The 21,932-nt window shown below is 49.1% G+C and overlaps 7 protein-coding genes across 7 annotated transcripts; 2 read left to right on the forward strand and 5 right to left on the reverse strand.

The window, feature by feature from the left end:
- Positions 1 to 858: 858 nt before the first annotated feature.
- Positions 859 to 3,568, forward strand: K441DRAFT_34952 (uncharacterized protein). The gene is made up of 4 exons (XM_067641308.1): positions 859 to 2,164; positions 2,214 to 2,974; positions 3,033 to 3,094; positions 3,151 to 3,568. The coding sequence occupies exons 1-4, from the start codon at positions 1,144 to 1,146 to the stop codon at positions 3,317 to 3,319; spliced, it is 2,013 nt and encodes a 670-aa protein (XP_067496158.1). The 5' UTR covers positions 859 to 1,143; the 3' UTR covers positions 3,320 to 3,568.
- Positions 3,569 to 3,634: 66 nt separating this feature from the next.
- K441DRAFT_672026 (uncharacterized protein) lies at positions 3,635 to 4,586 on the reverse strand. Its single transcript, XM_067650503.1, has 2 exons — positions 3,775 to 4,586; positions 3,635 to 3,710 (listed from the first exon to the last, which is right to left on the reverse strand). The coding sequence occupies exon 1, from the start codon at positions 4,457 to 4,459 to the stop codon at positions 3,818 to 3,820; it is 642 nt and encodes a 213-aa protein (XP_067496159.1). The 5' UTR covers positions 4,460 to 4,586; the 3' UTR covers positions 3,635 to 3,710; positions 3,775 to 3,817.
- Positions 4,587 to 8,153: 3,567 nt separating this feature from the next.
- Positions 8,154 to 9,170, reverse strand: K441DRAFT_456978 (HET-domain-containing protein; the record flags this gene model as incomplete). The annotated part of the gene is made up of 1 exon (XM_067641744.1): positions 8,154 to 9,170. A coding segment is annotated over one exon (1,017 nt), but the record flags the coding sequence as incomplete, so codon positions are not given.
- Positions 9,171 to 10,112: 942 nt separating this feature from the next.
- On the reverse strand, positions 10,113 to 11,812 carry K441DRAFT_672030 (uncharacterized protein). The gene is given in 3 exon segments (XM_067650504.1): positions 10,113 to 10,325; positions 10,347 to 10,353; positions 10,370 to 11,812. The coding sequence occupies 1 exon segment, from the start codon at positions 11,656 to 11,658 to the stop codon at positions 10,612 to 10,614; it is 1,047 nt and encodes a 348-aa protein (XP_067496161.1). The 5' UTR covers positions 11,659 to 11,812; the 3' UTR covers positions 10,113 to 10,325; positions 10,347 to 10,353; positions 10,370 to 10,611.
- Positions 11,813 to 12,826: 1,014 nt separating this feature from the next.
- On the forward strand, positions 12,827 to 14,335 carry K441DRAFT_598371 (phospholipase D/nuclease; the record flags this gene model as incomplete). The annotated part of the gene is made up of 1 exon (XM_067645106.1): positions 12,827 to 14,335. The coding sequence occupies one exon, from the start codon at positions 12,827 to 12,829 to the stop codon at positions 14,333 to 14,335; it is 1,509 nt and encodes a 502-aa protein (XP_067496162.1).
- Positions 14,336 to 14,406: 71 nt separating this feature from the next.
- Positions 14,407 to 17,654, reverse strand: K441DRAFT_672031 (uncharacterized protein). The gene is made up of 2 exons (XM_067650505.1): positions 16,547 to 17,654; positions 14,407 to 16,498 (listed from the first exon to the last, which is right to left on the reverse strand). The coding sequence occupies exons 1-2, from the start codon at positions 17,550 to 17,552 to the stop codon at positions 14,646 to 14,648; spliced, it is 2,859 nt and encodes a 952-aa protein (XP_067496163.1). The 5' UTR covers positions 17,553 to 17,654; the 3' UTR covers positions 14,407 to 14,645.
- Positions 17,655 to 18,818: 1,164 nt separating this feature from the next.
- Positions 18,819 to 21,024, reverse strand: K441DRAFT_598393 (uncharacterized protein; the record flags this gene model as incomplete). The annotated part of the gene is made up of 2 exons (XM_067645108.1): positions 18,819 to 20,292; positions 20,357 to 21,024. 2 exons carry the CDS (start codon positions 21,022 to 21,024, stop codon positions 18,819 to 18,821), a joined length of 2,142 nt encoding a protein of 713 aa, XP_067496164.1.
- Between the last annotated feature and the right edge of the window lie 908 nt (positions 21,025 to 21,932).

The raw sequence follows: 21,932 nt of genomic DNA on the forward strand, positions 1-21,932 counted from the left end.
GATAGAGCACAAAAGATGCCGAGCAGCCAGGCGGCAGAGCTGTTGTTGGTGAGGTGGAGAGAGAGCTGGAAATCCTCCCGTCCCAGGCCCCCGGTGGCGCCTAAGTCCTTAACCTGTGTAACGGGGTTAAAGGGCTAAGATACCCGCTGAAGTCCGGATTCCTCACTTTTGCTACTCTAAAAGGATTTCTAAGAAATAAGGCTGGAAATCCTAGGAGAGCCACCCGCGTCTGCACATTAGCCGTAATTTAAGTTGTCTTGAGTATCAAGGTGCAGTAGCGTGGGGATACGCCCCGTTTGCCAACCGTTACCACGAAAGCCAAGATATTGGCGGAAAGAATCGGAGTCGGCAAATGTGACCAGGAAATGATACGGAGGACCTTTCTATAACAGTATCTTAAAGCGGGTTATTTTCTGAAGAGCGATACCTTCAGCTGTGTATATAGAGGAACCTTGTAGACGCAATCGCTCTGAATGACAGACAGAACGTCCCCAATTGACCTGCAGATGGCGCACGTCTTCTTGCTTGTTCGCCAAGGCATGCCGAGTCTTATGCTCCGCGATTGCCATCATCCAACCCCTCAACTTCGTCTTGAAGACTAACCTACCTTACCATTGTCCTTGTCGCGCTTACTGTTGCTGGAACACCATATTTCCGTCTTCCAAGCCTCGTTTATCTTCTCTATGTCTTCCAAAGCCAACATCAGTCTTGGAAACCTACTGTTCTCTGACAGCGGTTAACATCTAGGGATCGCGGACTGCGAACCCCAAACGTGGCCCTTGCACTACCTTTCTTTTCAATTTGTGACTGCTCCGAATCTCGAATATTTCTATATCAGGTTCCCCACTTTGGGCACTGGATATTGCTGTCTATTATTTTGGCTGATAGCTCAACCGATGATGCTTTAACCTTGACAACCTCTTAGTGTACCCCTCCTAGTACCAGACCATCCGACAAGCCTAACACACCTACCGCCGCTATCCTCTCGCCTCCCGAACAGCTCCAAACCCCAGCCTCGCTATCATCCCATTGTTGAAGACTCAAAAAGAACCCAAAAGTTCTCTAGCGCATCCTCAAATCGGCCGTTTCCGACGCAACAGAAGACACCTCCCGAGCCTACTAGGAGACTTTGCCTGACCTACAATGTCTCTCGAATCAGCTCTCGATGAAGAGCGGAGGGAGGTGATGGCCCTGCTGGAGGGAAGACGTCCCAAGAGGATTGGGAGCCCTGGTGCTCGAGCACAAAGCCCAGCTGCAGCACAGTCTCCGCTACGGAGCATGCTAGACATTGGCGCAGCACCTGCGCCTCGTCATGCCTTGATTGCTAGTTCTGGTGTGGGGACCACGAGTCCCACGAGCCCGAGGTTCCCCCCTGGGTCGAGCAACGTACGGAGTATGCTCGACCCTAGCTCTCCGCCACCACCTCCACGAAACCCTAATCGTGAGACCGCTTCTCCGCCTCCCATCGGACGATCAAACATGGGCAGTCCAAAGTTGAACCCTGAATCGGCCTATAATTTCGAAATGATGCCTACGATAGAGTCACACTCTATGCCGAAGCGAGTAACACAGGGTGGAAAGAAGAAACAAAAAGGTGCTATGTCGGCAATCTATGGCTCTTCTGCGGACATACTTGGAACAACTCGCGACAGGGGGAGGCACAACTCTACCGGTGGCTTTTTGTCGCAACCAAAATCTATGTCACCTGCCTCGCGAGTTCCTGGTCGGTCCGCTTCTCCTGGTGGACGCATGCTCAATACGAACTCGTTCAACATGATGTCCGATCCGAAGAAATATGTGCTAGATTCTGGCAAGGTTGTTGATATGCAAAGTGCGTACAGGAGGCTGTCAGATGCCGCTCTGCTACGCTCGGGTGGAGCACTGGCAAGTTTGCCTTCACGTAAAGGATCAGATCCAGCCAAAGGAGAATCATTAGCCCCAGGGGGAGGGGTTAGGCTTGCGACAGACGATTATGGTGATGAAGAGGCTGCGGTTGAATCAAGCATCGATGAAGATGAGGACTCTGAAGGTAGTTCTGGAGAGATCTGGGAATCGGAGAGGAGGAGAGGAAGAAGACGCACCCGACAAAAGGATGTTGTAGCGAAACATGGTTCTGAAACGAAGAAAAAGCCGAGGAGCCTGCTTGCTGCAGCTGAAGATGAACGTGAGTTGTTTCGTTAACATGACCGTCGACTTTGACTAAGATGTTCTAGGCAATGCTGTTTCCTCCTCGTACAAGGTGAGATCATTGCTCGAACCAACAGTCACTGTCACAGGACCAGATGGAGATAAGATGATAAGCAAGAAAACTGGAGTCCATCCGCATACCAATTTCGACCAGGGCGGTTCAGGATTGTCAACACCTATGAGCTCTGATACGGAAGCCGATATTTTAGAGATCAGATCTGCACAGCAAATGCAATTAAGTATTTCTCCTATTCACTCTAGCCCTGAAGCGCATCGGTGTGTTCGTCAAATTATTCGAGGCCATTGGCCACAGTTTCAGGCCGATGCCGAAAAAGGCTTACGTCGTCAGCGTGTCTATCTCGTAGCTACTGATCTCAGTGAAGAAGCCGCCTATGCCTTGGAATGGACAATTGGGACGGTCTTAAGAGATGGCGATACCCTTCTTGCCGTCTATGCAGTTGATGAAGAGACTGGTACGGGTGTTGAAACATCTGGGGTTGCTATTGGAGGGGGTGCGACCGCACAGCAAGAGACTGCGTCCTTGATGAAGACGCTCTCAAATCAACAAGCTGAACTATTAGGTCCCGGACCCTCACCTTTGTATAACATTCTCTCTGCCAACGAGCCCGACTTCAATGCCATGGATAAAGCAGAGAGGGAGAGGTGGAAAGCTGCAATCGAAGTATCGGACCGCTGCGTCAAATTACTAAGGAGAACACGGCTCCAAGTTAGGGTTGTGGTGGAAGTTTTTCACTGCAAGAGTCCGAAGCATATGATCACTGAAGTGGTAAGTCTGTTATGTGCGTATTTGAATCGAACTAGGTCACCTAAGAAAAACTTCATAGATCGATTTCCTAGAACCAACTCTTGTAATTCTCGGCTCCAGGGGTCGTAGTGCATTGAAAGGGTATGTTTACCTCTTAATAATTCCTCTTAGCACTGAAATATATTGACTTTTTACAGTGTCCTTCTCGGCTCTTTCAGCAATTACTTGGTAACAAAATCGTCTGTCCCTGTCATGGTTGCTCGAAAGCGTCTTCGCAAGCACAGCAAATATAAACGGAAGAACATACGGCTATCCAACGTTCTTACAAATCCGGCTTCAAAGCTTGCAAGCGCTAAGATTGACTAGTATTTCTTCAAATAACGTTGAAACCACACAATTGTGTGGAGCATGGCGGTCGTTCAGAATGAAAGTTTATGGTAAGGCGGCCTATGTTAGATTAGTTGACAGTAATTGTACGGATTCAACGGCTAGTGGCTGCGTTCAAATTATGTATTTCGGGTTCGTTCATTCTTGGATCATTCCTTAGCAGATTGGGAGAGTAAATTTTTGGTTTCATGCATGCAATCCTTTAATACAACTTGACATGTCGGACTTACTTTCGAATTCGCAGTTAGATGGAAACTCATCTCAAATCATGAAGACCGTCCAGGCTAGGATTGAAAATGACTACTGCTCAATGTCGAAGAGAACATGGTAATTCAGTTGCTCATAACGATTCCATCGGCTGTGGTAAGGACTGTGGGAAAGACTGGTAAGTAAATACTAGGGCTGTAGGGTGACCAAAGGACGGGTGGCTTTACTACATAAGACCCGGGCTGAGAAGGGAAAGAAACCGAAAGTCATCTATGAATCCCTCTGCCTCTTTTTCCGCAGCATTGCGCAACAAGTAATTACTGCAATTACCTCGTCAACCTCCTCTGAGTCCAACAGCAAAACTCCCCCTGTTTTAAAAGTGGCCATACTGCAGTATTTAGCAACCACTACCTTCTCTACCCCCGTGCACTTGTACAATGTGAGTTTCTTTTGTGAAAATTTTGAATCAAACCCCCACGAATAGGTAATGCTGTCCTGCACAAATTGCTCGTTTTTAGTCCAGAATTTGCTTGGCTTCAACTCAATCGGATGGGTTGAATGCGGCGAATCGGCGGGGAATGTGAAACGTGAAGGGCCGTGTGCTCGAGCTGATCCTTTCCATTCGACGATTGTTGCACCAGCCGGCGGCTCATGGACAGCCAGTTCCGTGCCCCAGAAGTTAGACTTCGAAATGGTAAGACACGATTCCGGATGCGAGGATTTGACGAGAGTCTTGATCTCTTCTTTCAATGCTTCGGAGTCATGCTGCTCTTTGACTTGGGACGTGAGGTCGAAGATTTCTATTTTCTTTGTGAAGTTCGAATGGGGAACAATGTAATATGTGCGATCGGGCTTGAGGTCTTGAATTACTGGTAGACTTTGGTTGGAAGCACCGCTTTCGTGCTCTGCCATTCTGGTCATCCTAAAATGCTCACGAAGCTCGACCCAGGGTTTCTAGCTAAGAGAATCAAAATATGACTTATTACTCTAACTATCATGGGGAAGAAGTGTGGACTTTATGTTAAATTATTTGGCGCATAGTAACTTATGCCCGGAAGCTAGAAAAGCAAAAATACGAGGTCTGGTGCAAGGCAGACTCTGCTTACGTTCGGCTGCCCACTTCGATACATACGAGAGCGTTCGCTTTGTCCTACAGCGATTGGTCAAAATGCAAATACTTCTCAACACTATTAATATTAGACGAGTATGTTCCTTGATTACTTTGATTATTAGATGTTGGTTTTATATTTGATTTTAACCTGCAGGAAACTTTATACGAAAGTCACCTGCTGCAGATGATCGTGACCCATGTCCGTTTATCTTTCCTATATTGAGTATAGATCAGGGGTGTCTTGGCAGCTGATCTTGACTACATATAGAGGCACAAGAGCCGCTCTCAATAGGACAGAGTTGTCATTGTTGATCTTATCTTTCAACACCTGCACAACATTCGCGTTTGAAACCCAATCCAAAAAATTAAATAACAGTCTTTGGGATATCAGTGTCTCGAAGAGAGTCGCTGGCCTTGGTTTTAATTCATACACTGCTGTTAAAACTGTTCACCTAGCTTTAATACCCATCTAGGCGAGCCACTTCCTGTTCACTAACATACTGCCCCCCCTAGGACGAGGAGCTCGGTGCCAGACTAGTTTCCAAAGAAGTCGGAAGAAGGGAAAGAAGAGAACTTGGAAAGACGAAACCACTTGGTAGAAATGCTTTCGAATCCGGCCCATCGTATGGCTCCACGCCGTCCTCTAAGAATTTCACCAGGAGTTACATCAACTTTAGCATTCGGATCTATAACGGTAGTAATTCATCCAAGGAGACCCCATTCAACCTTTGGTCCAAGTAGCATGTATTCAACAAAGCGGTCCGTGGTGAGGGCATCATATAAAGGAAGAGATCATCAACGTTACGTGTTACTAGATTAGGATTCTGGCTGTACTGAGAAACTTTTGCGACTTCGTCTAGAAGACCCTCATCAAAGTATATTTGCCCGATAGAGTTCATTGTAAGTCCCGTTACTGTCTTATTTTTCTGTACTTCTCTTCTAGGGGCTGTGTAAGAACTAATCCATTGTTAGCCACCAGACTTGGTAACAAGTAAGCTGTCAAGCCCGCTTTGACTGCTACGAGCACTTTGCACATTGTCACGGACCTTTAGAAGTGCCTTGCACGAGTGCGCCTACCATATACTTGTCCATGCGGACCTGACAACTTGCTTGTTACCAAGTCTGTTAACCACGTGACTAAAGCGGAATACCATGAATATGAGTTGCCCGACCTTGATAGTGGCCGGGGGATATCGAAGAAAACTGAGTGACTCCATTGCAGTTCGTCTTTTGAATCCCACCAAGGAAAGTGTTGTTTACATTAGCTGGGTTGCCGTCGCCATTCATGGTGCTACTCACACCAGAGTAAACCCCCTGTGATGGCTAAGATTAGACTTAGGTATTCAATAGAAGACATACAGTTGAATTTCAACGCCACACCAGTATATATACCCGCAGCTGGTTCGCAAGTATGAACATTGATCATGACAGGGTTCAACGCGTGCTTCATGTAATACCCGTTGACTTGGCTTCTCAATGCTGAGGCTAGCTGATTGTATTTTTTTTGTGATTGGAGTCTTGAGTTTCTACGAGAATCATCAGTGATGACACCCTTTTCTGATCTAAAGTATCTGCTGAGACAAGTAATGGCTGCAGGCTGGCGACCGATTAGCTAGTGCTTATAGTGTAACTGCTCCAATAACATGCATTGTGTACCACAAGGCTACTTCGTCCAAGGGAAACATCGCCTTTCCGAGCATGCTCGCGCAGGATATCTACGTAGACTTCGGGTTCTGCAATGATATATGCGGTCTGCGAAAAAAGTTATTTCTGCCGGTCAATGGTCCGAAAAAAAGGCTCAAGAACGGATGGCCTAGGTAGGTCATGCTGCTGGTAGGCCTGTATTGCATAGGCTGGCGAGGAAGCTATGAGAAAGGGGCTGCTGAACGGCCACAAGTCTAGATAGAATAAAGAGTCAGTATGCTCAAAGTCAAGAGAGAGCACCTCGAACGCATCTGGCTGCTGGGAGTCCTTAGGTAGCCTTTTAAGGATGTTCGGAAGTAAAAGCAGATGGCCCATAATCGGATGCCATGGGGGTATTGGCTGTATGCTAAATCAACCCTATCACCAGAGAAAGAGAAAAACAATAGTAATATACACCATCCCCTGCTTATATGGTTTATAATATGGAGCACGCGCCTCGTAGCCTTTGAGTAGGAAATATCCAAAAGCGCTAGCCAAGATAGCGAAAACGGCGTAGAGGAGCTGAGGAAAACTCATGGCCACATTCACAGCCATAGAGATTGAACGAAACCTTTGTAATGCAAGGGACTAAACAAAAATTTGACGATCAGAGCCAACTTAAGCGTAACTGATGGTTTGCGGTAAGCTCGCAGTAGAGACAGACTCTTATGGCTCAGAGAGGGTCGGGGAGTGAAAGAGCAAAGCGATGCAACACATATCCCCCCTCTTCAATACCGTTTGGCCTTGCATGCGGCGTCGTGGGATTTTGAGCTGTGCCGCCTCCGCAGCAAAAGTTGGCCGATTGCGAGGATCTAGGTTACAGTACCCCTGCTCAGAGACCGTTTTTGATGACTAGGATTCCAAATATGCACTTTCAGCATAGACAAGGAGACCAGCCCATAGCATGTATGGCTCACAGGTAAGAATTCGTGTCTAGAAGCAGTAGCATCATATTATTTATGTACATATATGTTAAAACTTGGTTATCTAGTTGCATGGTGGCATAATGAAGTGGGAAGACTACGTGCTTGTTTTAGAACACCTATTCGTCGATATAACTTGTCATTCAATTGACCGGGGTAGTCTCGGGCTGTCACTTCTGCTCTTGTTGTGCAATATGCTGGTCTAAAAATCTCCTGATGGTGGTAAGCGCGGGAGGACTGCTGAGGAATAGCCGCGCTTAGTCTGATCGCTCAATCATCCAAGCACAATCAATTTTCGCCTTGGTCTAGCCCGGAGCCATACATCCACGCCTAGAAATGGGTAATGCTTGGTGTTATCCGCAGTTGTCTGGATGAGACATTGCACACGCTGTGCCAATGGTCGCAATCCATTTCCCCAAGATATGAGTAACGGGAACACCATGAGCGACTGAGTGAATCCTATGAGGATAAACTCTAAATTTCTAGGCTGCCTTTCCCGCCAATCTCTTTTAAGGAAGACCTCGCCTATACACGTTCCATAATCAAGTCGAACTGGAAAGTAGGCGTGATCTTTCCACTGGTCTGACAGAGTCGGTGGCAAATATCCTTGGCGGTCCACTGCTAGACTCGCTGAACTTGTCCAGAAGAAGAGAAGCCTTTCCAGAGGCTTGTAATAATATTCCGCGCGTTCTAAAATTTCCGATACGTCTCCGGGTTCCAGGTGGTTGCGAATATCGCGTGGTAGTCGTTTAAGCTTCATGGTGCCAGTAGTGAACTGATCTAACTGTTGATTATTGTCGATTTGGAAACAAACCAGGGGAGAATCTATGTCTTGGCGCATATAGACCGGATATCTTAATGATGTACGCTTGTGGTGCTTCCAACCGGCCCAACACCAGGTTGGAAAAGCCTGGCGTCTTGGCCTGGGAAAGGAGTCATCTGTCTGCCAAAGAAGTGCCATTGCAAAATGTTTTTCAGGCAAGCCCCATCGAGACCGTCCTATTGCCGGAGATAGCGCTTTCAAGATTCCTTCAAAAGCAAAGATTGCGTCCCTATCGTTGGTAAGTTGGCGTCTAATGAACTGGGCCGACAACGGCATATAAAACGCTTGGAAAGCAACTCCATGATAGGAATTCATCTGGGTCTTGCTGATGGTATGGTCTAGGGATGACCGCTCTATGAGGCCATCATTCGAACTGTGAGCTTCGGTCGACCAACTTTCTAAGGCAATGTCCTCTCTCCAACGAGCCCTCTGACATCGAAAGTAGACCTGATGGTCTGTGAAAACAAGCAGTCTCTTGGAGAGTATGGATTCTTGAAGAGTCCATCCACGGGAATTCCAGTGAGATAACTCTGCGCACCAAGTTGGAAATTGCAGGGTACTAGCGAGATTTAAGCCATCAACACTTTCGAAATGTTGGATGCTATTTCTGGTGCCATGGCGTACTCCCGGAAGTCCTGCGTTGGCATTGGATCCGGAAGCGGCAATGATAGTAAGCGTTGCACACCCATACACAGTATTCATATGCATGATACTGCAGTTTTTCTCATCTAAATCCTGGAGAGTGCATAAACTATCGACCCAAAGGTACTGTATCCCCATGCCGCGACAGAGTTCGATGGTGTCTTGAATGGTATTGGCTGTTTGAAAACGCCCATGCAAAGCCCCATTTTGCGAGAGGGCATGGAGTGTATTCGAGGTAAGTTGAAGCTGGTTAACATTACCCCAAACATAACTGAGTGCCACGTACTCGCAATCTGGCGGTGCATCCACAACGCAACCTTTCAGGACATCGACAACTCTAAATCGAAAGGAAGGGGAGGTATCCTGAGCATTCGGTTTGCATCCATCATGGCATTCATTGCATAGCGAAAGCCATCGAGACACTAAGTCCATGTTGATTTGATGGGGGTTTAGATGGCGAACCCTAAATAGGCCGTCTCGATGAGACCAGCAGGTTTTATTCTCTGCCGTAGGAATGATGCAGTAAGAAAATATCTTGGGAAGCCTCGATTCGTCATTAGGAAGGGGAGCCAGTGATACAACGAATTTGAGATAATACGATTTCGCCGCTTCGTCTCGTGCAAAGCGTACGAATCTCCCATATATCCGGCCCGCGGAAGCTTCAACTAGGTCGTTAGACTCTTGTATTGTTTTCAACAGTAGCCGACAAAATGGACAGTGACGTTCATTCTCCACGGTAACTCTATCCCAGGAATACTGCTGATTGTGAGGATCCTGGACCGGTTCCTGAAATATCTCGAAAATGTTGGTTTTACTACAATCGGCACATAGCCTATCTTCGTTGTGAAGCTCTTGAGGAGGACTGACAATCTCATCAGCTTCTTCAGAAGGAATAACGACCTCTTTAGCCTTTGTAGGACGACTGAAAATTTTGTCAACCTCTTTAGGACTGATGGCCTCCTCAAGCGCAGGAACGCCGTTAAAGAAAGGCTCCGTTTGACGTTTCGATGAGAGGTTAATGTTGATAGTTCCGGAGCCGTTTGTCCTGCCTAGTGCGCCGCTAGAAGATTGCCGTTTCGGCTTTCTTGCCTTGCCGGGCCATGGTTCTCGTCCATTGGGGGGTGGTTTCACTTGTAGGCGTCTTCCTTCATATGGGTCGCTTACTAGGAAAGTTATTTGTGATACTGACATTTCACAAGGAGAAGCAGAGCGAAAGTAAAAGTAAAAGTGAAAATGAAAGTGTTCTATTAAGATAGATGAAAACGAAGGATGGGCTACCATCTTGCAGACAACTTGCGTTCAAGGGACTTTGCCTAATATCCTCGCTTGCGTATTGCAGGGGGTGGGTGATCAGGGTGGCACAGCGCTGCTAAAAAAAAGTCTTACGTGCTATGAGGGTATTTATTTAGGAGAAACACTTGAATGAGTCGTACTGCAGCATTCTCCGTAGCTTGAAATAGACGCTATTTAATACATGCCTTTTGGGTAATGTACAAGACGGTTGTTCTCACCATTTTCTTGCTGCTAAAGTCCGAAAGAGCCCTGGTTGCAGACTATCTTACCGGTTTCGCAACCTCCCGTGCTACGGAAAGAACTGTCTCTTTTCACATGTATCAGCTAGAAAATTTTGCAGAGGCTTTGAGTTGGTATACTTACGCGATAATCGCGGAGCGGTATGACAAAGTAAAGAGACTATGGCTAGTCTAAGGTGCGGCAAGGATCTTCGAGAATTAGTACGCTTAAATAGTTCAAAGGACAGGCCGGTAAACCGGGTACTTGGGTATGAAAACGTGCCACTGTCCGGGTTCTCTGCTTCTATACTACTCCAATTGATGTTGGCTTCATCAATTCATGTAGACAGGCGTGTCTTCACCAGTCCTGTTCATCCACCAGTCTCACCCAACGCAGCCTCAACAATCCTCCTACCCCTTTCCCCTCCCAAAAACTCCCCAGCGCCGTCCGCCGCATCCTCTACATCCATCTCCAAGCTCGTTTCGTAAGCCTTCACAACCATCTCTTCGTCAACTCGCACACCGGCCTCTACGAGCGCTCTTATCACCTCTGCCACTCTTGCAATCTCCCGTCGTGTCTCCACTCCAATATCCTCATTCTGGCTCGAATAAATCTCCCGACTCACACTCTCCTCCAGTCGCGTGATACTTACGTCCTTTCTCTGACCCGCGGGCTCGACGTGCTTCGCAATCCACACGAACCCATTAACACCTAGTATGACATCAACCTCGCCTCCACCCCTCGCAGTATTAATCGTGAAAACCTGCCGTCGCGATCGAGCAACGCCTCCTCGGCGGCCTGCAGACCCACCAGTTCCAGTGACGGAGAGGAAGTAGCCGTTGCGGAGCTTGCCGTATTTGAGAGACCGGGTATGCAGCGCGGCGCTGCCGTCTTGGAAGAGGTTTTGCACTTCCGCGACCAGCAAATCGCCTTCCGTAAAGAATGTGCGAATATTCAGTTCGTCAACCGCAGTTCGCTTTCGCAGTATTCCTCCGGGGAGATTGATTGCGCTGAGTGGTAGCGCCGCAAGAAGTGGCGCCGCAATGTCCACCTGCCAACGTCGCGATTGCACTGAGACGATTCTCCCGACAATCAGGTCGCCGATTTCTGGGGTATAGCGTGCGCGAAGGGGGGTTACGGAGAGGAGTTTGTTGGTTTTGTGGAGGGTCCCGGCAACGGTGGATGTGATTGTTGTAGTGTGAGGTGGAATGTAGGTCCCATGGCCGCGCATCCATTGTGGGTCGTCTGTTATAGTCTCGCCAGGTGTAACAATAGACTTGCCAGATAAACGAGGTCGCTTCGAAGGCCGAGTAGATGAGTCCATATCGACGTCGGAATCGAAGTTTTCTGAGTCGGAGGAAGCCCCATGACGAGTTATAGGTGCTGCGGGTAAGGGTTTATGGATGGCTATAGGCATGGTGGGGAAGTTGAGTAGGGAAGCGTTTTGGAAAGGTGTAAGCCTTTGAGGTGCAATGTTGTGCTCTGGACTGGGTAGTTCAAATTTAAAATCCCGATTGAAGCGTTAGAGTGATTGTGGATGTAGATTTGAAGCTTTTCGGAGCTCCGCTGGGTTAGTGGGAGATTTCTCGATGTGTTGCAGGGCTTTGACCAAGCGGAGAAGACGAATCATGCTCGCTTCCCGCTGGCGGAGCGGAGCGAGTCAATACCAACTTCATCATCACCACAATGTCCGGAACTGAGGATAGCAGCGCTCTAATGTTTCTTTGATTGGCTTCGCTTTGCTGGCTCTGAATTTTATCTTGATCCAGTCTTGGAACTTCCCACTTCTTGCTCCGGTTTACTTCTATCTTGTCCTGCGGTACATCAGCAATAGCTTGAACAACGTTGGCTTCGGTGATCTCTGGAGTAGAGATTGGTAATTTTGGAGAAGTGAATAGCCCGATAGGAGGGTCTTGCTGAAAGCTCTTCTCAGCAGCTCCTTTCTCAGCTCGCCTAGCTAGCTCTTTAACAGCTTGCCTGGCGGCTATCTCCTCCATAGCTTTAATCCCTTCCTCTATCGAAGATAGCTTCCTAACAACTTCAAGCATCGCCAGTTGGTTTTGTATAGCTTTGCGCGCTGAAGCCTGCCACTCTGCAGTGATTAAAACTATTATGCCCTGGCGGCACAGCAGGAAAAGAGGCACCAGGATGCATGGATAATTGAACCGCTTGATCTTTCTCTTTGGTTCTTACAGTACAGGGTTGTTCGGTGGTTGCAACCCTATCCAATTAAATATTAGTATCTGGAATAGCAAGCGAAAGACTCAAAATGGAATTCGGGAGTGCTATACCCTGCCATATCTTTTTCGGGTTTTTTGTAACCGGTTAGATCAAGCACGGTCCAAAGCTGGCAAGTGTGGGCGTGAACAGGTATGTTTATTTGGTTGCTTCATTTCTTCTTGGGTTCCTCCCTGCGTCTTCGCTTTTGGTTTCGTAGCCGCTTGATTAATCACTTCACTCTATGTTGCGCCTTTACGACACACTATTACTCAATTGAAACCCTTTTGTGTGCTATTTTCATATACTAATCACTCTAGTTAGAACTCTATATGTGTTTGTCCGCAGAAACGAACTCTATCCACAGAATGGCGCCGGGCCTTGAACAGCGCACACCACCGCGCCCATTAGACATAGAGAGCATTACAAAACCTTGGCAATCAGAACTCCTTGCCCGGCGGGAGGAAACCAGACGCGACAGGCCAAACTACTATGTCAACGATCTCAGTTCTCTTATAACCTCGTCATTCGCTAACACTTTTATTACGGGAACTGGTGATGACGTCTTCAGCGCCATTCTCCCTCATATCGCATGTGCTGAAAGCGAAATCATCTTTGCAACCTGCTTCTGGGCGCGATCAACCTCCTTAGCCAAACTTTCTCATACACTCCGTTTACTTTCCTCAAAGGTGCTTCAGCAAGGGGGGTCGAAGATACGCGTCCGCATAGGATTCTCCTCGCTCTCCGTCTTCCAAAAGCTATTCCACACTCCCTCGATCAGTGGAAAGATCTACCCGCCCGACACATGGGCTAAAAAGCTTGGGCTTCCCTCTCCCTCCGAGCTCCAGGGACTTGACCTAGAGATCAAAAGCATATTCCTCCTACCGTTCAGCGTCATGCATCCCAAATTCATCATCGTCGACCGCAAGAAAGTCTTTCTCCCCAGCTGCAACGTAAGCTGGGAAGCCTGGTTCGAAGGCTGCGTCGAACTCTCCGGTCCCATCGTCCAGAAATTCGTGCAATTCTGGGAAGAGTTCTGGTCAAACGATAAGCGGAGCCTCCCCGATACTCCAACAGCTACTTCCACACTAGCACCAGAGCCTCCACAACTCTTCTCCTCCAACACACCCCGACCAGCCTATTCCGTCATTCCTCTCACTCCCACAACCTCCATCCCCACCATCTTCCTCCCCTCCCCACACCACCTCAACCCGCGCTTCCGCCCTTTCACCTCCCCTTCCCAAACCCACGCTCCACCCACCCCCCTCAACACATTCCTGCTGCACCTCCTCTCCCACGCCCACCACTCCATCTACATCCAAACCCCGAACCTCACCTCCCCACCCGTCCTAACCGCCCTCCTCCGCGCCCTACGCCGCAGCGTATCCGTCCACATCCTCACCTCCTCCCGCCTCATGACCCTCGAGCAGCTCGTCACCGCCGGCACCACCACCGCGCGCTGCATGCGGAAGCTAGCAAAGCGGTACGAAGCCCTCGTGTCCCTCTCGCCGCTCCCCGCATCCCGCGACTCCGCGACGCCGCTGCGCCCGGACGCCTACGACGAGGAAGCCGCGCTCGGGACGCCGACGCCGACGCCGACGCCGGCGCCGGGCGCGCTGACGATCGAGTTCTTCGAGCCGCGCGGCGGGGGCCGGCGGCGGGGCGGGGAGCGGGGCGAGCCGCAGCAGTCGCATTTGAAGCTTACGGTTGTGGATGAGCTCGTTGCGGTGCTCGGGAGTGGGAATATGGATCGTGCGAGCTGGTTCACGAGTCAGGAGTTGGGGGTTGCGTTTTTCGATAGGGAGATGGCGGTGAAGGTGAGGGAGGCGGTGGGGAGGGAGATGGAAGGGCGGGTGAGGGTGTTTTATAAGGCTTAGAGGGTAGGTGAGGGGGGTGGATATGAGGTTTTGGGGTTTGTAGAATATCATGCACTGTCATACTACATGCACGTGAAGAGTATATGTACTGCCTACATACTAATCATTCCTAAAACTACATTGATCTTAATTTCCAAAGGGGAGAACTTCCACCGATGCAGCCTAGAGGAAGGTATTAGAGGGTTCTCTGTGATAGAATAGTTCTCCTAACGGGGCGAAGACTTGTTTCCCAGCTGTTTGATGCATCTTCCAGCTGGAAGAGCCTCCTTGACTGCAGGACGCGCTGCGGCCAGCCCGATAGAAATGGAGGTCAGTTTGAGGCTCCAATAATGCGTCTTGTTGATTGAGCCATTATAGATCTAACACTATTTACGTGGGATGGGACGCCCCTAGGGAGAGGGGGCTTCCTTCCTGGGTGAGCCAAGTTGGAAAAAAGGGAGGCTTTTGGAATATCCCCCGGACATTGAAGAGGGTCCAAGGTATACGTACACGCCAGGTCAACTAGTTTCTCACCACAAGTTTCCTCTGTCAGCTCCTTTGGTAAAGGGTCTGAGATAATCCGGTGAGGACTTCTCTGGTGACGCTGATGAATGGTGGAGCAAATATGAGAATCTTGAGCTTCTATTGTACTGGAGACTCTCTCATATTCAGGGTGTAGCAGTTGTGTTGCAAGCGCTCCCGCAGCCTGGTCTGCAGGCTCAAATACAGCAGCCATAACTCGCATCCAAGATGAGACAATCTGTTCGCCTCTGAAATAAGCAGAGCGGTCCTCACAATGGAAACGACGTAAATGATTCCAGAAGTCGCTGGAACTGTAGTAAATTTTCTGATGACACTGTCGGTACTTGTGGGTCTCCGCATGTTGCTGGATTAGGTGACTCGCGTTCTCATGTAAACATTTGACGTTGAAGTCACATAAATGGCAATACTTTTCTTGAGGCATCATCCCAAAGCCGAAAATTGACTCCGGATTTGGGAGAAAGCTACAAGAGAAGAGCTTGCAACATGAATGAAGTCTTTGCGCTGTGGCGAGAACAGGAAACTGCTTGTGGCAATAGCGACAAAAATGAGGACTTTTCGAGTAAAATGGAATGAGCACATTTTCAAGTTCATAGTCATTATGGATTCGACCTGGCCACCAAGCGCTCATTGTGATGCTTGCCTTGAAATGCCTTGCAATATGCTCTGACCGTTTACTCCAGGTAAGGAACCAACGTCCACAGAACCCACAGTGCAGGGCCGGATTGTCACTCTCTAGTGGCGGGAGGGAGCATTCCCACAGCTTCAGAAACGCACTATCCGGGCAAACTGGACGATGGTTAGATACGCTCTGCGCTAAGTGGGTACTACGAATATGTTGAAGCAGGTGGTCTTTCCGAGAAAAGGTCCGCTGAGCCTCAGGCTTATTTCGACACTCTTGATAACGATGCTTGGCTAGATGTTCTTCCGTGGGCAGGAGTTCCCGGCAAAAAGGGCACCAAGTGGGAGCTGGTGCTTCCTGATGACAACATATCCATGTTTTCTGTGGCACGTGCACAGCTTCCTCATGACGCTTCCACTCATACTTTGCCGTGAAGGCTTTTTGGCAAAAAGTGCAAAAGAAAGCAACATTGCGCCCTTGATCATCCTCATCGTCTTCTTTCTGATTGGGCCCTTCAACCGCTTTGGAAGAAGTTGCATACGGGGCATGATGCCAGCGTTTGCGGCCCCGACGACGAGCTCTGCCAAAGGAAGAAGTACTGCTGCCATATGAAGAAGCACTGCCTCCCGAAGCCGAAGAATGCCTTGAACTAATGGCGGATACGCGACGTTTGGAGATGAGGCCGTCATCACTGAGTGGTCTGCTGTTCCCAACGAACGTTGAACTATAGGAATCGTCTGGGACTTGGGGGAGCTTATTAAGCGCGTTTTCACAGTGAGAATGCAGTTGAACACTTGCTTCTTGGGCGAGCGCAGCTTTAATTGCTGCAGCAGAGGCCGGTTCTTCATCCAACGGCGCTACCAGGTATCTTTCGATGGATAGGTTGCTTGATGACTTCGACCCTACCGACATAGCATCAGTATCCTTTTTTGACCTCCAGGTCGGTAGTTGCGGTCCCTGAAAGCTTGGGGTGGTGCTATTTAATTCTACCGAGTTGAAGGGGGTTGAGTTGGCTTGGTCATCTGTTCAACACATTAGATTTATGAAACATGTTGTGCAACAGCTCCTACCATGTACACTCCTCCGAGATCTTGTGTTATTAAACCAGTTTTTCACCGTCTTCTTTTCCAGGTTTGATAATTGGGCTATAATATCGATATCCCGGCCAGTAGGATATGGGTCATTATTAAAGTGTTCCTCAAGAATAGACCTTGACTCCGGCGGTATCCGAGATCGTTGTGTTTTGGGCTCTTGCTGATCTGTCTGCCTTTTGGGAACTTGAACATGACTTGGGGCTGATGCAAGGGCTGAGTTTTCCAAGGGCTGTTCTGAAGCCTCTATGACTTCGGGAGGTTTAGATGTACATATTATAGCTGTGGTAACTGCGGTTGTTCTAGCTGGGTCTGTCAATTGCTGAGCACCGAAAGTAACTAGGTGCTCGCCCAACCATGCTTCCATATCCGTGGATTTGAAGTGTGCTGCTTGGTTGGTTTCGCCACCTTCGGATTGATGTTGCAAATGCCCAGAATTCCCGTCGGTCACAATACCCTCTGAAAGGTAACCTTCAATTTCCCACAGAGCCAAATTGCCAGAGTCGGTGACACAGAGCGAGCTAAAACCGGGTTGACATGGTTCAAATCCAGGACGGTTATTGCAAAAATTCTGACCCACGGTAGCATCCAAGGAATCGTGATGTTCGCAAGCAACTGGAGTTTGGCTTGAGGAAAGCCCAAGGAGAGGGGTCTGGAGTTGTGTAGGGTGTTGGCCGAGAGGAGACGGATCCATAAGAAATCGAAATTCTGCAAGTGCTGCATTGTTTTCATCAATCGATCTTGGCCAGCTCGTCTGGTGTCCTTGTGGGGGTGTCCACTCTGAATGGTCTTCAGATGGGTGAAATAAACCCACTAATGCTGACTCAGGTAAAGAGGGTTGTAAGGGTAGGTTGGTATTATTGAAGGTATGCTCATTAAGCTTATCAATATTGACGTCGGGGCTAAAGTGATCTTCGGATTCAACGTTGAGAAGAAATTCAAAATCTCTGCGATCCAACATCGCGGTATGATCCGGGGACGCCATGATTGGGATGGAGCACCTGCCCCAATAAAAGCAAGGTTAGAGTAACACAAACCATGGTCAGGGAGTGGGCCGTAAGGAGATTTAATACTGGCTAAGTTGACAAGGCTGAGGCTGACGGAGACGTTGATGAAAAAGGCGGATACTTAGATTATCAAGGCGGTGCCAAGGGTAGACTGCGCCAAACCAAATTAGGAAAATGAAAAATATTAACTGGGTGCATTTGCTCGTCCGTTGATCCATCATAAAATTCCTGTAATTATTTATGATAGATGCTTTGCGGAGTGCTGATGATTAGTAGGCTAAGTCCAGCTATGAGTTACTAGTGACCTTACAACAACTTTCAACACAATTCTTACAGAAGTGTACCAGAATTCTTGACGCTTGATTCAACATTCAATAATGCGTTGAAAGCCCATTAGACATAGATTATAGACATGTGTAATGGGGTTAGAGGGTTCTAGGTAAGTGATACTTGGTAGGTAGAATATGTTAGGTCACTGTCAAAGTTTCAGGTAGCCTTCTGAATGGGTTGAAGGCCATGAAAAATTCCATGATAGCCATCGAATATATTCATCCGCTTCTATCAACTTCCCAACCCCCACCTGACAATCCACTTCACCACCCCCTTCAGACCCCACCGAAAAATGTGAGAAAGTAACCCGGAGCCACCAGCGCCGCCAAGGTCGCCCAAAGAAAATCCCGCATGAACCTTCATGATACAAGAAGTAAAAAAAGTCCCAAGCCAGACAACCATGAGCCGGTCTCAGCTCAGTTTGGGGGGAAAATGACTGTCAGGGCATTGCCATGCCCACCTGCATGCTCACTCGCTTCAAACCAAAATCAAGAGTCGCAACACGAAAGTGCAAGAAACGGACAGGACAAAGAGCTGCCGCATAGCAATTGATTAGAAAAGTTTGGGGGAATCGATTGGGGAAGGAACCTTAATGGAGAAATCTTCAAAGCAACGCACCGCACTGCCGAAACGAGGACCAGGCCAAGCTGAGAATGGAGAACCGAATTGCCCAAGAAAGGAAAGAGGGGCAGGAAAGACGCCCAGTAATTAAATATGTTTCTGCTGCAAACATCCTCTTATTCAAAGACAGTGCTTCGAAGGAGGAGGGTACCCGGGTTGCATGAAATAAAGAAGTAGAGACTCGCTCAGAAAATACGCTTGCTTTGAAACACAGAAGGGAGAGAATATCATAAGAGGGTGGCTACAAATGTGGGCGAAAAGGATAAGAGGGCGCTCAGAAGACATAAGCCGCACTACTGGGGCTGATAAAATACTCCACCTCCTGGAGGAACTTGTGGATAGTAGTACCCATCAGGACTTGGAGTCATCATTCCACCCATGCCAGGGATAGTATAGCTAGCTTGCGTATAACCTTCTACGGGGGTATAGAGCTGTGTCGGGTCGTAATAGTATGTCATACCATTAGACTCGTAGGCGACCATGGTAGGTTGTGAAGTGCCTGAAGCAGGTGCTGCCGAAACAGCTGGAGCAGCCACAGGGATGACGTATGGTCCTTGCTGCGGGTTCTGCACAAACATAGGGACCATAGCTCCGGGAGGAACGCTTGCTGCAAATTGGGGCTGACCACCGTTTGCGGGTGGTGGATAGTAGTATCCTGGCTGCATGGGAAATCCCGGAGGTTGGAAGCCGGGCTGCTGGAAAGGTTGGAAGGCTGGCGCGTGTATTGCACGTTCGGGTATATTGGAAAGAGGTGTGCCAGTAGAAGCCTGGCTTGGGTATGAGAGCTGTCGTGAATGAGGGAAGAAAGTTGCTTGTTCAGCGGGTGCCCCACTTCCATTGATGTGCGCCGGCACTTGCTGATGGAAAGGCTGCTGTTCTTGCTGCTGCGGAGCGTGAAAAGTGATGGAGGCAGGAGACTCAATGCCAGCGACGGAGACGGCTTTCTGTGGTCGGGGTTGATGCATCGGAATCTGTCCTGGCCAGTTCTCTCGGAAGGTAGGTTTCTGTGGGAGTGGGTAAGTTTGAGGTTGAGGAAGGTTGACGACAGGAGTACCACTGCTTGGCGAAGCCAAGGACTGGGTTGCTGAGGGATGTTGTCCCCCAGGTGGAAGTCGAACAACGGGTCTGCTGGTATCAACAGGCCCACCTGGTGGTCTCGACATGATAGATCCAGCAGGAGACACGATGCCATCTCTTCCAATCTCTCGCGCCAACGAGGATCTTCTGCTCATAGCCACACTCGGGGAGTATACGCTACCGCCATAGGCACTCGTTCGCCTACTGGAGAAGCCGCCGTACGACCCAAATCCTCGACCTCGGCCTCGCCCAAATCCCTGTTGATTTGGCCGTAGTGCTCTGGGTATAAAGATGAAGGATCGTTCGACGGTTGGGAAAATATATCTTGGTGGTTGATCGGGCAAGGAGATTCGGACAGGTTTATCGCGGCGAAGTGGAGGTCGGTGGTTAGGGAGTCTAGTATGTTGTTTAACTGGTACACTGTAAAAGAGGATGGGCGCCTTCATTCCAGGCAGAGAAACACGAATGACCCCATGGCCTGTCTGGACCGTCCTTGAGAAAGAGCGAACCGGCGCAGCTTTTGGGATGGGAAGAACAGGCTTGGTGAATTGTGATTGTGTGCTGGCGGGAGGCTCGGAAGGAGCTGAAGTTAGAGGCGCAGGTTGTTGCGCCGAGGAGGGTTCAATCAAAGTCTGATGAAGGTCATGTTCCCATGGTGCGTTTGTAGCTTCGGCCGCCTGAGTCACTAAACTGGAGATATGTTAGCAACGATTACCTGGCTCGAAATTGTTAAACTGTATTTGTATAAGCTTACTTTGCTGGAGAGAATGGTCCACCAACTGCCCCTCTGCCCCTGCCTCGTCCTCTGCCAGATAATCTGAAGCCGTTCTGGCCAGCAGCAGACCGCTGGTCGTGCATGAAAAACGCCCCACGATTTGGTATAAAGGCCGGATCTGAATCTCTCTTTTTCTTGTACTCCTCGTGTTCCCGCCGCTTCCGCTCTGCGAATGTCTCTTGCCTGCTTGTAGATGTTGATGTGTCAATTTGTGACATGTCTCCAGCGCTCGATAGCCCGTTCTTCCCAGCAGTTTCAAAATCAATGCCTTCGTCCTGCGCTGCCTCCTTGGATATTTTAAGGCCATTCATCATAACTTCTGTATCCGTCATAGCCGTAAAGTTCGTGTCTGATCGAGCAATCGGGGGGGATAAGGCATCTGTCATGATCACCCTTGAGGGTGGCTTCACGCTCTTCGTCGCTCCGTTGACCTTCGACTTCGGTTTCCCACCAGAGACCAACGGCGATATATCCAGGTCACTCAAATCGCTGTCATCTGCATCCGCATCCTCGTCTATGTCACTTGGGACAGAAATCTCGCTCTGAGAATCGTCCACGAGCTCAGTTGCCACCGAGCCTTCATCTTCGCCCTCATCATCGACACGCCTCCGACGTGAGACAAGAGGTCTCTTGCGTGGAGCGGCCATGGTGATTCTGGAGGAAGCCTACAAAGACGCCCGGTGATGTAATTCGCGATGTCGGGGGAGGAGCCCAGTTGGGTATGGTGGATAGGGCGACAACGGGGCTGCAGAAGGCGACCAGGAGGAGGCGGGGAAAAGTGGCGGGGTGGTTAGGGTATAATAGGAAGTGAAAGTCGCGTTAAAGAGGTTGAAGGTGGCGGTTGTTGGGGGTTTGAAAGTCGTCTACAGGTGACTGCAGGTGCCTGAGAAAAATGACGGTAGGTGAGGTGGAACTTTCCATCCACCACCACCCGGCTCGGCACGACAATGGAAAAACCTTGTCGCGAACTTCGATCAACCCGCCAGCAAAAAGAGCGCCCAGTGAATGGCAGTGAATGCAAATGTGCTTTAATGTCCTGCTGCAATGGCGTCTTTTCGTGGTGGGCCAACGCAAAGCCCTTTCTAAAACAAGGGGGGCCACTCTGCTGGATGGACAACACAACGCGCTCCCCGCAGGGATCACCTTTAATGCGGCCTCGAGATGACTCGTCCGCCTCCTCCTAGCCTGTTGCCCTAGCCTCGTGATCGAGCAAACAACACAGGTTCGATGTCGGTATTCTGGCGGCGGGCGTCCGCAAGGAGGGTATTGAAAAACCAGCGACCAAAATGGACGTGGAATTGTGCGAAACTTCATCAAGTAATTAGTGTGGCTAACTGACGAGTTTGCGGGAATTGAGATCGACTTTAATCAATGAGTAGTCGACCGGCTCTTATGGATTCAGATGTCGGACCAGTGACGACGATATTGGGGCAAGGTATTTGCTGAGACGAAATATCGATTAACTCAAGGTTGTGATGTCGCAACGGTGGTGAAAAGGTGCCTCAATACAGTGAAGTGTTTGCCAAAGGTAAGAAACACGTTCGAAGGGTATCAG

The sequence above is a fragment of the Cenococcum geophilum genome, assembly GCF_001692895.1.
Source record: "Cenococcum geophilum 1.58 unplaced genomic scaffold K441scaffold_117, whole genome shotgun sequence".
Taxonomy (NCBI): domain Eukaryota; kingdom Fungi; phylum Ascomycota; class Dothideomycetes; order Gloniales; family Gloniaceae; genus Cenococcum; species Cenococcum geophilum.